This window comes from Chiloscyllium plagiosum, chromosome 11, assembly GCF_004010195.1.
Source record: "Chiloscyllium plagiosum isolate BGI_BamShark_2017 chromosome 11, ASM401019v2, whole genome shotgun sequence".
Taxonomy (NCBI): Eukaryota; Metazoa; Chordata; class Chondrichthyes; order Orectolobiformes; family Hemiscylliidae; genus Chiloscyllium; species Chiloscyllium plagiosum.
In genome coordinates, this window is record NC_057720.1 from 25239787 (window position 1) to 25258556 (window position 18770).

An 18770-nucleotide genomic window follows, 5' to 3' on the forward strand; every position below is an offset into this window, starting at 1 on the left:
ACCTGAGACCCTGGTGTTGTGAGGCAGCAGTGCTAACCACTGAGCCACTGTGCACCTAAATATACATAAATTACACAGTTTAGAACACAGTAAGTGTTTATTTCCATTTTAATGCAGTAATGAACTGCAATAATCTTTTCGTCATAACATTTTCTGATTACCTCTTACTTTTATTTTTTTTTTCCCTAGAAGCGTCATCGTTCTAATGACTCAACTGCATCCGGAAGAGACCGGAGTCATAGCTGTGATTCTGTGGAAACAATGCCTTTTAAACTAAAGGAGGAACAGTGGCTGGGAGAAATCTCCAACGCATTCATGCAGCAGTACATCCAGTACTTACAAAGCATGGGCTTTATCCTCGTGCAGGTTCGCCCACCTTCTCCTACGAGGAGGTAAGAAGAACAACAGTTTAGGGCAAGGTTGCGAAATAGCCACCTGTGCTTTCTCTATGCAAGTCCTACAGTTGCAATAGTAGAATTACTACTCAGTAACAGCCCTATAATTTAAACTTTATATTTTAATTTTCTCATGCTGCTGATACATTCTTTAAATTGAAGGAAGCGTTCATAATTCCTTACAGTATAGTACACTGATACTGAGAAGTAATGTAATGAATAGTGTTTCTTCACAATATATGGATTTTAGTGTGCATCCTCACGCTGTATTGCAACAAAATAACTCTAGTAATGTATTGAAAACCATGTTTTGGGCAGTTGAGTAAACAAACTGGCATGGCAAATAATCTCAGAACAAATAAGGGATAGATGATGGCCTAGTGGTATAATCACTAGACTATTAATCCAGAGAGGCAGATAATGTTCTGAGGATATGTGTTTGAATCCCACCATTACAATGGGTGGAATTTGAATTCAATAATAATCTGGAAGCAAAATTGAAACATAATTCTTTTTCACTGTCCCTCAAGTTTCTTAATGATGGAAATGCAAGCTCAATGTTAAATGCAGACGGTTTTCTTATGCTTTCAATTTAAAACAAGATACTTAGGAGTGAAATGTGGAGGATCTGAATGGGAAGACAGATAAGTGCATGAGCAAATTAACTGACTGATGCTTTGAAAACTATATTTTGTCTATCTATGTACAAAATAATAACTCGATTGGAATTCTACTAGATTCAAAGAATGATAAAATTGAATGTCTGAAAGCTTAGAGAGTTCATTTTACTTATGGAATTGTAAGAGTTGGTTTTAGGTTGCAACACAATCTGAAAATAATTCAGCTCCAAAATTCTTTTATCATCATTAACTGTTTCCAAAATACAGCACTTACTGACAAATCCAAAATGTGTAACTAATATTGCATAATCTATCAAATATGGTAATATCTTCAAATTATATGGAGAGGTTTCTATAAATACTCGTATCTCTGGGTGTTTGAATTGAAATAACTACTGTAAAATAGAAAGGAAGATTTTTATGCATTACCATATATGTTTCCAACCTAACCTTTTAAGGTGTAAATGAGTTCACTGTAGTTTCTTAGCAAAGGTGAATCTGATAATAGTTCCATTGATATTCTGTTATGTGGTTGGCAAATAACCTGATTGATTCTGAAATTTCAGATCAGGAGATGCATTAAATATTCAATATTTAACAGATGGTTCTGTTGCCTCATTGTAGCAACCTATCCCCCTTCCTGATTGTCATAATGACCTGCCTCCCTACTGTGGCAATTCGAAACATCAAACAAGACTCCTGCTTAGCGCATTTCTTAATACTTTCCTTTGGCCCCTTTTCACCAACATTAGACTGTGTGCTATGAGGAACTATGCTGCATAGTTGTCAATAGACCAAACAATCTTATTGCAGAAGTCCGACAGCCCTAAAAGTGTTCTAAGCTATTGACTTTTCTTTATAACTAACATTTACAAAATCTGACTGTTGGACTGCAGCATCCATTGATCACTTTATTTCAACATTCATAACCAGTCCATGTTTATGGGCTTATTTCTTTCAGTTTGGGGCGGACTCGGCCACTGGACTCACGACCTGTTTCTATTCACAAGCAGAAAAGTGATGACAGTCCAAAGGTGAGTAGTCAAGAGTTTTTAGAGAGTAGTTCGTGGTGAGAAGTTGAGTCCTTGTCCGTGTAATCCAAAAATTATTTCAAGATTAGTTAACAAGTGTCCTAAGAGCTTGTATGGCGTTCAAGGTTTGCGTAAAGATTTGTAGCTCAGGTGTCATCTGTCAGCTCATCTAACATACAAACATAAGAAGAGGAAGACCTATACAGAGTCTTTGCTAAGAACGGATATCCCCACAACTTCATCCGCAGGTGCCTAACACTCAGAGGAACGCTTTGAGGACATGCCATGACCTAACTCAGTAGCCACGCTACCTTATATAAAAAATGTCTTAGAACTGACAGCTCGACTTCTCCAACCACTCAGATTCATGACAGCTCATAAACTGACAGCCAGGCTCAGACAACTCACCAGAACAAAAGAGCCTATACCCATCATGGGCAAGACAAACATAATTTACAAGCAAAGACTGCTAGAAACCCTATATAGGACAAACAGACAAACAACTAGAATCCACAGCCACTAAATGCCATGACCAGCTATCCCTAGTAGCTACACAGACAGATGACAAGGACCACAAATTCGACTGGGACAACACAATGATCATTGGACAAGCTAAACAGAGGACAGCCAGAGAATTTATAGAAGCATAGCCCTCATCCACGGACTCCAACAACAAAAACATCAACCTAAACCCATCGGCCACTACAGCAAGCAACCTGAAGGCTGCAGGAACGGAATTAAGTAAATTCCAGAAGCGCTTCACCGGAGGCTCCAAAGCCCTGAAGTGTCACTTGGACAGGGACCAAAACATCTGCAAATCAACTTCCCAGTTCGGTGAACATAGCCACAAGTGTGACAGCTTGTATGGCATTGTCATCAATATTTAAAAGTAGGTGTTCAACTTTTCTGACATATGGATGAACAAATCAAATGAAATATCCGACAAAGTTACTTAACAACTCTTAAAATGTTAATTTGCTCACAGTCAGTTGTTTCAGGCATCAATGCAATCTTTAAAATAACTTTGTTCCTGTAGTTGATTCCAAGATATTTTGTGAATCATCAGTTTCGTTCTTACATTTGGATTTCTTAAATCACAATTTAGTGACCTAAATGTTTCCGTATTATTAAGATTCCATGGCACAGGATATACATAAAAGGCTGGAAATTCTTTTGCCACTTTTCACCAGTGCCTGATGCTTGGGTTTGGGATATCTCATCTGGGCTGCAGACGAACTTGGTGTAGGAGGGTAAAGATCTAGTGGTTGTGGTCCACATAGGTCCCAATGATATAGATAAAACTAGGGCAGAGATTCTGCTAAGGGAGTATGAACAGCTAGGAGCTAAATTTAAAAGCAGAACCAAAAAGGTAATAATCTCTAGATTACTACCTGATACATGAGCTAATTGGCACAGCTTCAATAAGCTTAAGCAGATAAATGCGTAGCTCACAGATTAGTGTGGGAGAAATATGGTTGAACTCATGGAAAATTGGCACCAGTACTGGGGAAGAAAGGAACTGTTCCGATGGGACAGTCTTCAGCTGAATCGTGCTGGGACCAGAATTCTAGCGATTCACATAACTAGGGCTGCAGACAGAGCTTTAAACTAAATTGTCGGAGTGAGAGTGGGGTTGTGGGGTTGATATTCAGTTAGAGAGGAAATTAGGAGAGGTTATTAGAGTGGCCAAAGAGTGACAGATGGAGTATGCTGCCAGGAATTGTGAGTCATGCGCTTTGATCGGAACAAACAGAGGCATGGACTATTTTCTAAATGGGGAGAAAATTCAGAGTCTTGAAGTACAAAGAGACTTGGAAATTGTAGTCCAGGATTCTCTCAAGTTAAACTTGCAGATGGAGTCATTAGTTAAGAAGACACATGCAATGATGGCATTTATTTTCAGAGGACTTGATTATTAAAAAAAAAAAGATGTACATCTGAGGCACTACAAGGCTCTGGTCAAACCACATTTGGAGTACTGTGCATGGTTTTGGTCCCCATTTCTCAGGAAGGATGTACTGGGCCTAGAGCAGGTTCACGAAAATGGTTCCTGGAACCAAAAGCTTAACATGTGAGGAACGTTTGAGGACTCTGGGTCTATACTCCATGGCATTTAGAAGGATGAGCAAGGATCTGATTGAAACTTACAGAATACTGAATGGCCTGGATATAATGGTTGTTGGGAAGATGTTTCCATTGGTAGCAGAGACTAGGATCCAAAGGCATAGCCTTAGAGTAAAGGGAAGACTTTTTAGAACAGACATAAGGGAAAACTGTTTCATTCAGAGAGTGGTGAAACTATGGAATTCATCGCCACAGAAGGCTGTGGAGGCCAGGTCATTGAGATAGGTAGGTTCTTGAGTATCAAGGGGATGAAGAGTTGAGGGAAGAAAGTGGGAGAATTGGGTTGAGAAATTTATCAGCTATGATTGAATGCTAGAGCAGGCCTGATGGGTTGAATGACACAATTTCTGTTCCTATGTCTTATGGCCTTGTGATTATGTTCTGGCACTAGCAATTGAGAGGCCTGGCCTAATAATCCAGGGACAAGAGTTCAAATACTGTCATGGCAGCTGGGAAACTTGAATTCCATGAAATAAATTAATATCTCTACTGGTGATTGTGAAGTTATTTGATTATCATAACATTTGAATCGCTAATGTTGTTTAAGACAGGAAATCTACAGCTTTGCCATGTGCAAGATGTAAGACCCTTAGCTTATGGTTGGCTTTTAACTGCTCTCTGAAATGACTTAAGAAGCCTAACAGCGATGTTCAACCAGGTAGCTTATTTGTCCTGAAAAAGGCAGGCATAAGATGGGCAATAAATGCTGGTCTTGCCAGAACAGCCCATATTTCCATTATGAATTTACAATAAATATGCAGATTAATGGAAAAACTGACTCTAATTGAGGCATTTGCAACATTTCAGTAGAACACAATCACTTAAAAATGAAATGGAATGAAAATAGATTCTTGCATGACTAACTTTTATTATAGCTCAGGTAATAAGACATTGTTAAATGTCATATTACATGGCATGTTCATTGTTAAATTTAGTGACAGTTGGTTTCAGTTTTTATTTCTAATTGAAGGATGCCAAAGAAATGAGCAAGTCTCAGAGATGCACTGCCTGAAACAGTTATGCACCAACTATATTTGCAGGCTCCCTGTCAGTGGAGTGTCATTTGCTAAAATATGCCACCTGCTGCATGGGCATCAATAGTTATCCTGCACTGTAGGGATTGCACTGCCAATGACAATCTGGATCTTATTTTTATTTTTTCAAGGCACCGCGGGTGTCTCTGTCTGGGCTAGCATTTATTTCCTACCTATAATACTAATGCTGGTAAATGTCAAAGGAATGGTTAGGTTTTTTTCTTGCTGGAGATTGTCATTCCCTGGCACTTGTGTGGCACCAGTGTTACTTATCAATTATCAGCACAAGCCTAGATATTATCCATGTCTTGCTATCAAGGAAAATGAAGGGTTGATGAGGATTGTTTTGATATTTGTAGAGTTGTGAATAGTGCTGGTTCTCTCCTCCCTTCAGCTTCTAAGTTAGCCGAAGTTGGACTGTGGTATTATAATGTGTGCTGCCAGGATATGCATCCTATAGTTGTCCAAAACAGCAGAAAACAAATCCGTGTTCATCTCCTTTCCTGGTGTATAGCTGATATCCTCAATTGCTGCACAATGTATCGTGTAACAAACCTTATGCGACTTTAGCCAGCATGTTCTAGGATGTTGCTGGTGGCTCGACTACTTTCAAACTTTGTTGAAAGAGGTGTGGGGTGCTATGAAGTACATCGTGTTTGAGCTTGTGCCTTATCCAACTAATAACTTAAGAAAATCATTTTCTACACTCAATTGTTCTCAACTTCAGCTTCTTTAAAAGATGCTTGCTTTGGAACATAGTGCATGTAATATTTATATCATACTATGGATGCCAGTGTGTTGATGTGTGACACCATAGAGAGACATTGGAATTAAATAGCATTCAAGTGAGTTTGAGGAGCCTGTGTTCTTGCCCTTAAATATAGGTAATTATTAAGTATTCAGTATGGTCGCTTCAAAACATTAAGTGCTGAGAAGCTCTGAGCTTTTCTTGAATTCCTATCTGTTCCCCAGATTATGTAATGTCGTCATAAAATTATCATGAAAGCAAAAGTCTTGACTGATGCAAACATTATTTACCTTATGTAATTTCTCTTAAGTACATTTGCGTCTAAAACTTTGACATTTGGTATGAGTGAAAGAGAGTAAAATGATCCCATATAACATGGAGATAGCATTTAAATTTCAGTTTTTAATGTGTTAATGAGACCTTGAGTAAAATTCAGCTGAAAGTTTGCCTTGCTTAGAAAAACCATGCAGCTGTTTTCTTGTCCCCAAGTGACCAAAAAATGTGTTTTGGTTTTAAAGTATGCTTCAATTTATTTTTGCATTGTTGTGTGGGTACTTATTACTACTGACAAATCTTTGATTTTGATAATGAGCATGTGATCATTCATCACTTAACGCTAATAGGGTTAAAAGCCCATCTTCTAGAAACCCTCCAAAATAAGCCTCAAGGTAGTACAACTGAGACACACAAACAGCAACAAAACCATTTTTAATGGTTAATGTTAGTATAGATTTGGTATTGTCTTTATAAGTTACTGTGTGAATTGTGCTTCACAGTATCTTCATTTGACATGAGTTTTTGAGCTACCTGAATTTTCAGATATATTTATGATCATTATCCCATCTTAGTTGCTGAACTAAATGATCCATTTTGCAATTGGAGAAAAATGCATTTTTTGTGGAAGGACAGAACTGTGTCTGTCACCAAAAAGCACTTTGCAATATTATCTCTGTAATTTTTATCTGTACCTTGTAAAGGTGGTCCCCCACTGGTACCAAGCCTTAGGCACTGGGTGAAAGGTTATAATATTCACAGAAACTGAATTATTTGATGTGTGTGTGAAAATCTGTTTTAGAGCACGGATGGCTCCTGTGTAATGATCTACCATCTTCAAAGGGCTCTGCCAGGTGGAATTGTACTTATGGAGCTTGCTTTCCAGGTAAGGACAAGATACAGTATTTGTAAAGATATCAGATATCTTTAATACAGCGGCAAAAGTTTACTTTGTGCAGGAGGAATGTAATTACATTGTTACAGAAGCAAAACATAAATATTGGTGAATGAGAATGTACAAGTAAACACAAAAAAAACTATGAAAAAATCTTAGCCTGTTTGTTGAATAATACCTGACCATGTGACTTGTGAGTGAGTACAAAGTCAAATATATAACCTCAGAACAAATGGATCATTTTCCACATTCAGTCAATCTGAGATGATTCATTACTTTTCCTTGGCTGTGGGACAAGGCTGCTTAGAAGTTTCTCATGTTGATTATGTAGACAGCTTGCATTACAATTCAGTTTGTGAACACCACTTTGCCTTGTACTTGGTGACATTTTGATGCAAATTTTAATTGTGCTGAAACAGTTGTCAGAAAGAGAAAGTCATAGTCAGAAATGTTCCCCTAAGACACTAGACCATTTCTATTTCAATGACTGTACCAGAATTAATTGTCAGACTGTGGTTGTGGTGTTGACTGTTTTTTCAACATCCAGTCATCATTGAATGGTAATGTCCTAGAATCAAAGACAGGAAAACCAAAGGCTTTGGTGCCTGCCACATTCTCTCTTCCCTACACAGAAAAAGGCCCTTTGACACACTGTCTGCTCCAAACAAAACAACGACTTGACTATTCCAATCCCGTTTTCCAGCACCTGACCTGCAGCCCTATATGCCTTGACATCGCAAATGTACATAATGTGAGTATTTCTTTCTCCATCAACCTTACAGACACCTTCTGGGTGAAATACTCTTTCCTCACATTCCTGCTCAATCTCCTGCCCCTTACCTTAAGTCCATCCATTGCATTCAGGTCCCAGAATAAATTAGACTGTTCACAACATCTGTTTAAAATTCTTTGTTTTTTAAACCATACAAACCATTACTTCCACCTTGTCAACAATACCTGTTTCTGATCCTATTTTTGCCTACTATTGAAACTTTTATACATTCTTTTCAGGCTTAACTACTCCAAAGCTCTCCTTGTTTAGTTTTCTGTACCTTCCATAAATTTTCATTGATGTAAAACTCAACCATATGTTCCATTCACCCATGTTTCCTATTCTCTCTGAACTATTGCATTTTTGATTCCATTCTGGTGGATTAATTTGAAACTCTTGGTCACAATTTCTGGTGACCCCCTGCAACATTCCTACTATAAATCTGAAAGAAAGTACAGGAGAATGCCCAGAAATTAGCCCAAGATGCAGGCATGCTACTGGCCTACTCTGCCAATTTTAATAGAATTTCGTTTTGAGATCAAACAACAATCTGCTGCTTGCCGGCATCCTTAAATAAAGGGTGTATCTGGCTTTATCAGCGGCAGACATAGGATCCCTAAAATAAAATGGGTTTTATGGACTCATCCATTCTCTGTACCATTGGATCAACGATGGCCTATCAGGAAAAGTTTAAATGTTAACCATATGACTCCAAGTTGTTGTAAGTTTCATTGCAAAATACAGAACAATGTCAGTTATCTGAATTTCGGATTATCCGAACAAGATCTCAAGGTCCCATAAAAACGTTATCCATTATCCGAACAAAATATTCCCCGTCCATTTTGTTTGAATAATTAAAGTTATTCTGCACACTCTAGGCATACTTCCAGATCTGGGCGGCACGGTGGCACAGTGGTTAGCACTGCTGCCTCACAGCGCCAGAGACCTGGGTTCAATTCCCGCCTCAGGCGACTGACTGTGTGGAGTTTGCACATTCTCCCCGTGTCTGCGTGGGTTTCCTCTGGGTGCTCCGGTTTCCTCCCACAGTCCAAAAATGTGCAAGTTAGGTGAATTGGCCATGCTAAATTGCCTGTAGTGTTAGGTAAGGGGTAAATGTAGGGGTATGGGTGGGTTGCGCTTCGGCGGGGCGGTGTGGACTTGTTGGGCCGAAGGGCCTGTTTCCACACTGTAAGTAATCTAATCTAATCTCTGAAATTGACATCGAAATAATTTTGCTTAATGTGAGTCTTTTTCATTGAATCGTGAGCAAAAAAAAACACAGTTATAAAGCTGGTTCTCTATCTTCCAGTCTCTTTTGAGAACAGAAAGGTGAAAAGTATCTGTATAGCCATAAAGAAGTTAATTCAGTATAAATTGATGTCACCCAGGTTATAAACTCTAGAGTTTATTTGTATGGAAGTTAATGTTGTTATGTAAGTGTTATTTGCAAACAAATGAATTCTGTGAAGAAAACCCTTGTTGCTGTGATACAATGATTCTCTGCAATCTCAATACAGCAGTCTGTGTGACACAGTACACATTCTGGAATATCAATGCCGCAGTTAGTATGAAACTGTGACCTTCTGGAATCACAATACTGCAGTCAGCATGTCACATGACATTCAGATCTCTGGGCATCAATTTGTATTCCCTGATAAGATAGCATATTTCGCTGGTATTTGAAACAATGCACTGGTATCAGATATATCTGAAACGTTTTGTGTAAATTATCTGTTTGCTTGTTGCCCTGTACAAAAAGGTATAATTGTGTGATTAACTGTCGTCACTAGATGGCATTAATGCCATTCTTTATTCAATTGCCTACTAGAGTATTGGTTATTAAGAAACTAGAATATCTGCAGCAAGGTGTGCATTGAATATTTTGTAATTGACAATTGGAATCATGCTACAGCCCGAGAAACTATTTTCCATAAGCTGAGAGAACTCACTCACTTTTAGGGTTACGATGACTTCTTTTATGAAAGACTCAGATGGTAATTGAAAATATTTTGTAGTTTTGTGAAACAGTTATACTTAGGCTGAATTGGTTACCTTTTCATTGAATTGTAGGATTTTATTCATTATAAGGGGTCAAAGGAGCTTTTTGTAACAGGTTAAAAGTGGTTTTCTGGCTTCCATTCGTTGCCACTGTCTAAAACACGAAAGAGTGACTTGCAACGAAATAGCATGTATCTGCAATTTCAGAGAATGAAGTAGAATTTTATTCACAACAAAAGAGGAAAACATACACATTAATTTATGTCTTTTCTTTTACCCCAATCCAGGGCTGTTACTTCTGTGTGAAACAATATGCCCTTGAATGCTCCCGGATTCCAATGGGACAGTCTGTCAATTCTCAGGTAACTTTAAGTATGTTAGAGAAATATGAGATATTTACACATTGGGCATGCTTGGTATTAAAGACAGATGACTGACCCTAAAATAACAACATTTTACAAATCAATGCTACACAGCATAACTCTGAACAGATGACAGCCTTAAAACCAAAGCACAATTTAATTTTTTTTGTGAAAAATGTAAAGGCTGCAGCTTCTTAATTCATTCATTTTAACAGAACAATGTAACAAGACATTGCTTAATTCAAAGATATTAATGTTACTGAACTAAATGAATGGAAGTGGGCAGGTTCATGAGTGGGCTCCTTTCATTTTAAAGGATTCAAACTAAATTATGGAGTGGCCTACCCTAGGAATGAATATGATATTGGTGTGATTAAAAGTGGAACAACCAGTTAGAACAATACTTCAGAAACGGGAAAAGTCCATTCATCCTGCTCACTATTCCTTCTTCCCTAGCCAAGGAACTAAATAATATTTTAAATAATAAATTGCAAACAAGTAGGCATCAGTTTTACTGTACCTTCCTTTCTATATTAATAGATCATTCCAGACTCAAGCAGGATTTATATGAAACATTTTTTCCATAGCATTTTTGACACCTTAATAATTCACATTGAATTTTGCCACTTAGTGCCAGCAGCTCCCTTACTAAAGCCAGAAGTCACAAGACACCAACAGCTTTATTTAAAATATCTTGGACTATAATCTGGTGTCGTGTGACTTCTAACTTTATTCACCCCAGTCCAACACTGGCACCTCCATATCCCTTCATAAAGTTATGTATCTAGATCAGTCTCATTAGATCCCTTAGTTTGTATCTCACCAGATGTTGAGAATATGTTGTGTAGATTCAATTTTTCTGATGGTTCTGAATAATTCATTTTTAAATTTGTGTTGTGCAGTATCTGTTTAAAATGACACTTGTGTTATTTGCTTGATTTTTAAGAATGACTCAAGTGATCTTTCTGTATATTTGTAAATAATTTGTAATCTCTTCTCAGTCTTTATGTTTATTTGTTCACAACATTTGGTTAAGGCATTGCCACTTAATGAATTAGATTCAACAGAACACTGTCCTTGGATAATCAAATTTTAATTTTGCACAATCATAAACAGTAAAACAAAAACTGAATCTCCTTCAATCCTTAAGTTGTCGAAATGGAAAGTCTGAAGCATTATGACAGATCTGGCCCATGACCTCTGTCAAGCAACCATGCCTCTAGGGGAATTGTCTTAATGGCTTTCTATATACTGAACTGAAATAGCTTCAAATTCATGTTGTAGGGCGTTAGTTGGATTGCCATCATCTCTCCTGTGTAACTGTCCTTGTGTATGAGAAAAATGGAATGGCGCACCAAATTCTCCCATTTAACATCTTGGCTCCCTCTTCAAAACCCAATCAACCTCTTATTTTCTGAAGGCTGCCTTGATATTCATTCCTAGGGCAGGCCACTCCATAATTTAATTTGAATCCTTTAAAATGAAAGGAACCCTTGTGCAACTGGACCTTGCCCCTGATAAGGTGTGCCTGTCATATTACATACCTTATAGGCTGTTAGAACAGAAACTTTAACGATTTCTGATGACATTAGTGCGAGCACAAAACCTCTTTGAACTTGCCATTGGTTTAATTTGGTTTTGGTTTGTAACGATCTTCTGCAGTTTGTTGCTTCCCTTGGTTAACAAAATTATTTAAAACTGTATATTGTAAATTGCTAATTGATTTGTAGCTGAAATTATGGAACAAAACTATCTGGAGAAGGCAATTCATCTTTATAAAGGAAACATTTGTCATCAGGCAGATGAATAATAATAAAGATTTCACTACAAATACTTTACAACATGTTTCCGAAACTTTACACTAATTAGCTTGTTCTCAACATCAGGGACAACCAAGATTGATTCCATAAAGCAATTAATTAGGCAATAAGTTCCCACTACCTCAAGAGTCTTTTATTCAAAATCATTGTAATGCCATCCAATGTTAGGCTAGGATCCGAGATGGTTTTGATTTAATGACAGATTTAATTCCCTGTTTCCAGAAACAAAGGGTGCTGTTGAGTGGAAAAGCATGGGGTTTAGAGCCCATTATCCTCTTGACTCTTTCACAACCCCCCCCCCCCCCGATAAGGGTGGGCTGGGCCAAAATTCACAAATGGCCTGACTCCTACACCCAGGCTCGGTTATTGTCCTTTTCTAAGTGAATACCATTGTGTTGCTCGATGAACTATAGCAGCAGTAGGGACTTCCTTATCACCACAAACCCCAACCAAACCTTTCCGCACCACACTGACCAACTTTCCCCACCCACCCTCACTGCAGCCTGCCAAGCGACTGCACCAACATCTCACTTAAGTTAATGTTTTTGAATGGTTCACTCAGACTAACTTGCAATTAGTTTCCAGTAGTATTTCCTACAGGGTGTCAGATATCCTATCTTGGTATTCTGGCAATTGAAGGAAAAGGGAGTCCCATAGATACAAACTGTCCCTGAAATAAAGCCAGCCTTTCATGTACATAAACAAATCTAAGTGGGAAGACCTTTTTTAAACAAAAGACATACCATTTCTTAGTTTGACTTTTTCTAAAGCAGCTGCTATTGATGTTTTCAGTATTGGAAAATGTGATTTGAAAAGAAACAGTGCTGTGTTAATTTAAAGTCTGGATGAAAATCAAGTTTGGTGACCCTTCAATTACTAGACTGCTCTCATGATGTTTTATGATTAATTCTGGCCTGTGGCAATGCCTCACTTAAATGTACTGTACCTAGAATAGAAACTGCATGTGTGTCTGTTTAGTGCCATATCCATCTCCATTCCTGTCTCCCATTAGGGCTCTCTAGTGTCCAAAGCTCGCATCAAGTGCCTTGCCGAAGTGAGTTCGGTCTCAGAGTCAGCGGTATGTCCCAAGCTCCAGAGGCCTTACTCTCATACACTTCTTCTCCTTCCCGACTGCACACTGACTCACTTTCTGCTAATTTTGCTGGTTCTCTTATTTTTTTGCCTTCACTCTGTGGCTCAGAGTATTAGTCATTCTGAGGGAACGGTTTAGGTGTTGCTTATACTATGCTCTTTTCAATTCCTGGACATTCACTTTGTGTTGCACTGTTAAGCTATAACTTGCAGCTGTGATTTGATTAAGTATTGAAAAAATGGGAAGTATCCTTGCCCATTATTGCCTCCCTCTTTCATTTATTCAGCCTACAAACATCAAATTAAAATTGCTGTCCTCCCATTTAAGGGCCAAACAATAACCCTTTGAGAAATGGTAGCTGCAGTGCCTTTCAATTAAGTGATCATCCTTTTTCTACTGTTCATTAAAGGCCATATTATACCTTGAGACTTTTACTAACCACAATTTTGACTGACTTTTCTACACAACTTGCGTAGACATAGTGCTTTTAATGTCAAAAAACTGTACAGAATTACTTCACAAATTCATGGCTATTGGAGGGTGAAATAGGTGGGTTAAAAGAGAAAGCGGTTAGATGATTTATGTAGAAAATTCAAGAGAAAAGGGCCTAGAAGACTGAAAGCAGTATTGCCAATGTTGGGACAAGCAGAGGGAAGGATGTGTAAGAGGCTCGAGTCAGAGAAATGTGGGGATATATCATGATAGAAGGTTAGAAACATGGTGAGGGGAATGATTATGATGGACTTAAATAGGAGGGGTGAGAAGAAATATATTGATGGATGACAAGTGGGTGAGGTTAGAATAGCAAAACTAGTGTTTTAGAATACCTGAATTTTATTGAGCATGTAAGATAGAAGCTGCAGAGAGAGCATTGGGCTTATCAAGGGAAATGGTAAGATATTGGTAATATCACTGGACTAATAATCCAGAGGTTCAGGGTAGTGTTTTGAGTGCATGAATTCAAATCCCACCACAACAATTGGGTATCGCTAGCTAGTCCAGCATTAGTTACTCATCTCGGGTTGCCTTTAGAAAGTGGTAGTGAGCTGCTGCCTTGAACAGCTGTAGTCCATGTTGTGTATGTAAACCGTCAGTGCTGTTGCTAAGAGAGATCCAAGATTTCAGCAACCCAGTAATGAACATTCCAAGGAAGAATTGTTTGGAAGGGAACTTGCAGGTGGTAGAGTTCCCATGCATCTGTTGCATTTGCCCTTCTACATGCTAAGGGTTGTGGATTCAAAAGGTGTTGTCGAAGGACTCTTGGTGACTTCTTGCATTGCATCTTCTGGATAGTACACACTGTTGTTCACTGTGTAAATTCAGCAGCTACTTTGTCCTGAATGCTGTCAAACTTGAAATATAGAGAGCAGGAGCTGGCCATTCGGCCCTTTGAGTCTGCTCTTCCAAGTATTGTTATCATGGCCAAATGTCCAAATCAATAGTCTGTTTCCCTTTTTCTCCCATACCTTATGATCCCTCGAGCCCAAGTGCTATATCCATCTCCTCCTTGAAATCATACAATGTTTTGGCCTTGGCTGCTTTGAGTGTTGTCTGAACGTCCCACATCCAGGCAAGTGGAGAGTATGCCATCACACTCCTGACTCATGCCCTGTAGATGGTAGACAGCTTTTGGGAAAATCAGGAGATATGTTACATTATGGATGGCTCAGTGATTAGCACTGCTGCCTCACAGTGCCAGGGGACCTAAGTTTGATTCCAGCCTCAGGCGACTGTGCAAACTCCACACAGACATTCTCCTCATGTCTGTGTGGGTTTCCTCTGGCTGCCTGGTTTCCTCCAACAGTCTAAAGATGTGCAGGTTAGGTGAATTGGCCATGCTAAATTGCCCATAGTATTAAGGGTGTATAGGTTAAGTGCATTAGTCAGAGGAAATGTAAAGTAAGTAGAGTAGGGGAATGGGTCTGGGTGAGATCCTCTTCGGAGGGTCGGTGTGGACTTGTTGGGCCAAATGGCCTGTTTCCACACTGTAGGGGTTCCATGATTCTATGGTTCATTATAGAATCCGCTGACCTGCTCTTATAGCCATAGTATGTAAATACTGGTCTAGTGCCATTTCTGGTTAATGGTAACTTCCAGGATTTTGATGGTGGAGATTGTGATACCAAGGGGGTCATGTCGATGAGGAAAAGGGTAGGGCAAGGATAAATGGTGAGGGGATGGGTGCAGAGTTAATTGCTGATGCTGTACTTATGAAAACTTAATAAAGACTAAATGGGGATAGAAGAATTATGCAGGAGAAAGATGACGTAGTTAACTGGTTCTTGGAAATGGAGTTGAGGACCAAAGTTGGGAGTGACACTCGGAGGAACAACCAGGATGGAAATTAGCACAGTTTATGTTCTGTTTATTTAGTCATGGTTATTCCTACGCTAATCAGTATCTAAATGTAACTCCAAGAGTAGTGGTAACTGCAGATTTTTTGTAACAACTTCAAAGTTTGTCAGGAGACTATTACACCTGCATAACTTTTCATGATGGTCACTTACAAATTGCCTCTTATTCAGAGAAGCCACTCTTGGCCAAGACACCTTTATTTCTCTAATATGGTGGTCTCAAGAAATGAGCATTCTATTGCATTCTTACTGTAATTTCTCACTTCATGTGGCCCTGCAGACTGATGTCTTTTTAGATGATCTGAACTGCAAAAGAGTTCCTGGGACAAAATCTCTTCATACTTCATAAAGTCAAGCTGCTATGTTATTTCACTAACTTACCTGTTCAGACAAGAAATTGATGAAACAGTATATATAGAAACAAAGAAGTATAAAATTCCACTTGATTTTCCTTCCTGTTATGGAAACCTGGCATTGTTACTATGCACCATAGTTGTGTCATGCCAGACTTCCTGCACCGGAATCAAAAGTGCACTGTTATCAAAAGGTTACTCACAGATACATCCCAACACAGTCTTCCAGACCAGAGATGCAGTAAATTGCCTGAAACAAATTAGGCTTGTTCATCCCTGTGGGTGGAAAGCCCCACATTCAAAGTGAGGACAGCAATTCTATTTGAATCTGGAATTATTATCAACCATTATCCAAGAAATAAATATCACAAAACAGTTTTGAAAAATGCTTGTTGTAGACACTGACAGTGCAACCAGATGGACATCTCTGGAAATGCTAGTAGAGTTTAATGGTGCTTCTATGTGAATTACTTCACTCTGACGGAATGCTTCTATGGACATTCGGGCACTATGAATGCTCAATGGGAATTCTTGGGAATTTAGACTTTTCAGTTCAATTTTGATGCTTTTACTAGCTTTTCTTAAATCAGCTGGCTTCCCATTATGGTGAGTAGACTGTACAACTGCTCAAACCAGTTCTATTCCAGTGTGTTATCCAAAATCAACATTTCTGAAACTGCGGAATCATATTCTCAAAATGTAGGATCCTGTGAAAAGACATGTGATTGCTGCAAGACAACAACATTTAAAGGATTGATTCTGAATTCCCTAGAACACAGGAAAAATATTCTTGTTTAATTGGTATAACTATATTGTAAGATAGAAGTTGAATAAGGCAATTAACTTTGGTTTAAGCTTATCATCAAACCTCAAACTTAGTTTGCAACTTGGAAATCTCTTTCTAAGATGTAAAATAAAAGCAGTTTAAATAAAGCTGCGTATTATTGATGTGAACTTGCAAACTGTAGGACAGACTTGTTCAGAACTCATTTTTCCATGGATCTGATTATTGCTAGACATGCTCAGCTAGCAACAGTGAATGGATGTGACAGGAGCTAAATAAACACAAAGTGAACTGTTTCAGCCTGGTTTCATTTGGCTCAGCTGTTTTTGGAGTATCTTACCTTTTGTTCCCTCCTATACACATCTTCACCCATTATTCCAGAATATTCTCAGTCAAGCTTTTACTTGTCCACCACTAACACAGCCCTGATCTGTGTTTTTTTCCCTTTCACTGTAGTGATGAAGGGGTAAATCATACAAAATTATTTTATCTTCACTTCCATTTCCATTTTCCAAGCGAGTCTAAATAGATATTTCAAGTTAGACATAATCTCAGCAGTTCCAGTTACGTCAGGTCATAGCTGGATATTTTAAGCTACCATGCTGAGGTGAAGAACTCTCAGAATATCCTATCAGCTGTAGCTTAAGGACATCAAGATCCAAAGTCTTTTCACTCAAATGATAGATTGTGTTCGATAGTGAGTTCAGATTGCACATGTTCACTTAAGGTATATAGAAAACCTAATCTGTTTTGACTGAGAAAAATGTTCTTGGGTTGAGGGAGAAGGAACTATCAAGTGTTTTAAAATTGTAATGTGGATTGGTTGAACTAGATGTAAAGAAGTGTTTAGATACTGAAGGTGGGAATTTGAATTGCAATTGGATTTCTGTTAAAAGTAGAATGCCACTTTCACCACTTAAAAATTGTTAACATTTTGATTGGCTGCCATCTGGTGGAAGAAGTCTTGGCTTAATTTTAAGGTTCAGGGCAAAGGAGGAACAGAATTTATTTTTGTATTGGCAACTGACTGCAATTTCTACTCCACCTAGAAAGTTAAATGTCTCATGATGACTGTACACCATTGTTGATTATTGTAAAAACCTATTTGGTTCATTAATACTCTTTATGGAAGGGAGCTGCCATCCTTACCTGATCTGGCAAAAATGGGACTGTAGACACACAGCATGTGTGGTTGAATCTTAACTACCCTATGAAACAGCCGAGCAAGCCATTAAGTTGTACCAACCACAAGAAAAGTAAGAAAGAATGAAACTGGACAGACCACTTTGCATCAACTAAAGTACCTAAAACGACAATGGCAGAGACAGCCCTGTCAATCCTGCAAAGTCGTCCTCCTTAACATCTGAGGTCTAGTGCCAACATTTGGAGACCCATTCCCAGATATGTCCTGTCTCACGGGCAGGAGAAACTCTGCATTGCTGTTGGGCCGGTGGTATAGCCCAGAAATTTGATAGCAAGGCATTTGATAAGGTTCCCCATGGTAGGCTCATTCAGAAGGTCAGGAGGAATGGGATACAGGGAAATTTAGCTATCTGGATACAGAATTGGCTGGTCGACAGAAGACAGCGAGTTGTAGTGGAAGGAAAGTATTCTGCCTGGAAGTCAGTGGTGAGTGGTGTTCCACTGGGCTCTGTTCTTGGGCCTCTACTGTTTCTAATTTTTATTAATGACTTGGATGAGGAGATTGAAGGATGGGTTAGCAAGTTTGCAGACGACACAAAGGTTGGAGGTGTCGTTAACAGTATAGAGGACTGTTGTAGCTGCAGCGTGACATTGACAGGATGCAGAGATGGGCTGACAGATGGCAGATGAAGTTCAACCTGGATAAATGTGAGGTGATGCATTTTGGAAGGTCGAACTTGAAAGTTGAGTACAGGATTAAAGGCAGGATTCTTGGCAGTGTGGAGGAACAGTGGGATCTTGGTGTGCAGGTACATAGATCCCTTAAAATTGCCACCCAAGTGGACAGGGTTGTTAAGAAAGCATATGGTGTTTTGGCTTTCTTTAACAGGGGAATTGAGTTTAAGATCTTGTTGCAGCTCTATAAAACTTTGGTTAGACCGCACTTGGAATACTGCGTCCAGTTCTGGTCG

The 18770-nt window shown here is 38.8% G+C and overlaps 1 protein-coding gene across 9 annotated transcripts in view; it reads left to right on the forward strand.

Annotated features, from left to right (window-relative positions):
- Positions 1 to 18770, forward strand: part of szt2 (SZT2 subunit of KICSTOR complex) — a 257630-nt gene that overhangs the window by 210415 nt on the left and 28445 nt on the right. For 7 of the 9 annotated variants that reach the window (XM_043698914.1, XM_043698917.1, XM_043698919.1 and 4 more), the window contains 5 exons: positions 190 to 392; positions 1977 to 2049; positions 7028 to 7111; positions 10178 to 10252; positions 13085 to 13150. In XM_043698914.1, coding sequence (XP_043554849.1) covers positions 190 to 392; positions 1977 to 2049; positions 7028 to 7111; positions 10178 to 10252; positions 13085 to 13150 — 501 coding nt within the window. The remainder of the gene's footprint in view (positions 1 to 189; positions 393 to 1976; positions 2050 to 7027; positions 7112 to 10177; positions 10253 to 13084; positions 13151 to 18770) is intronic. The other 2 variants (XM_043698920.1, XM_043698922.1) reach the window with 1 other exon arrangement.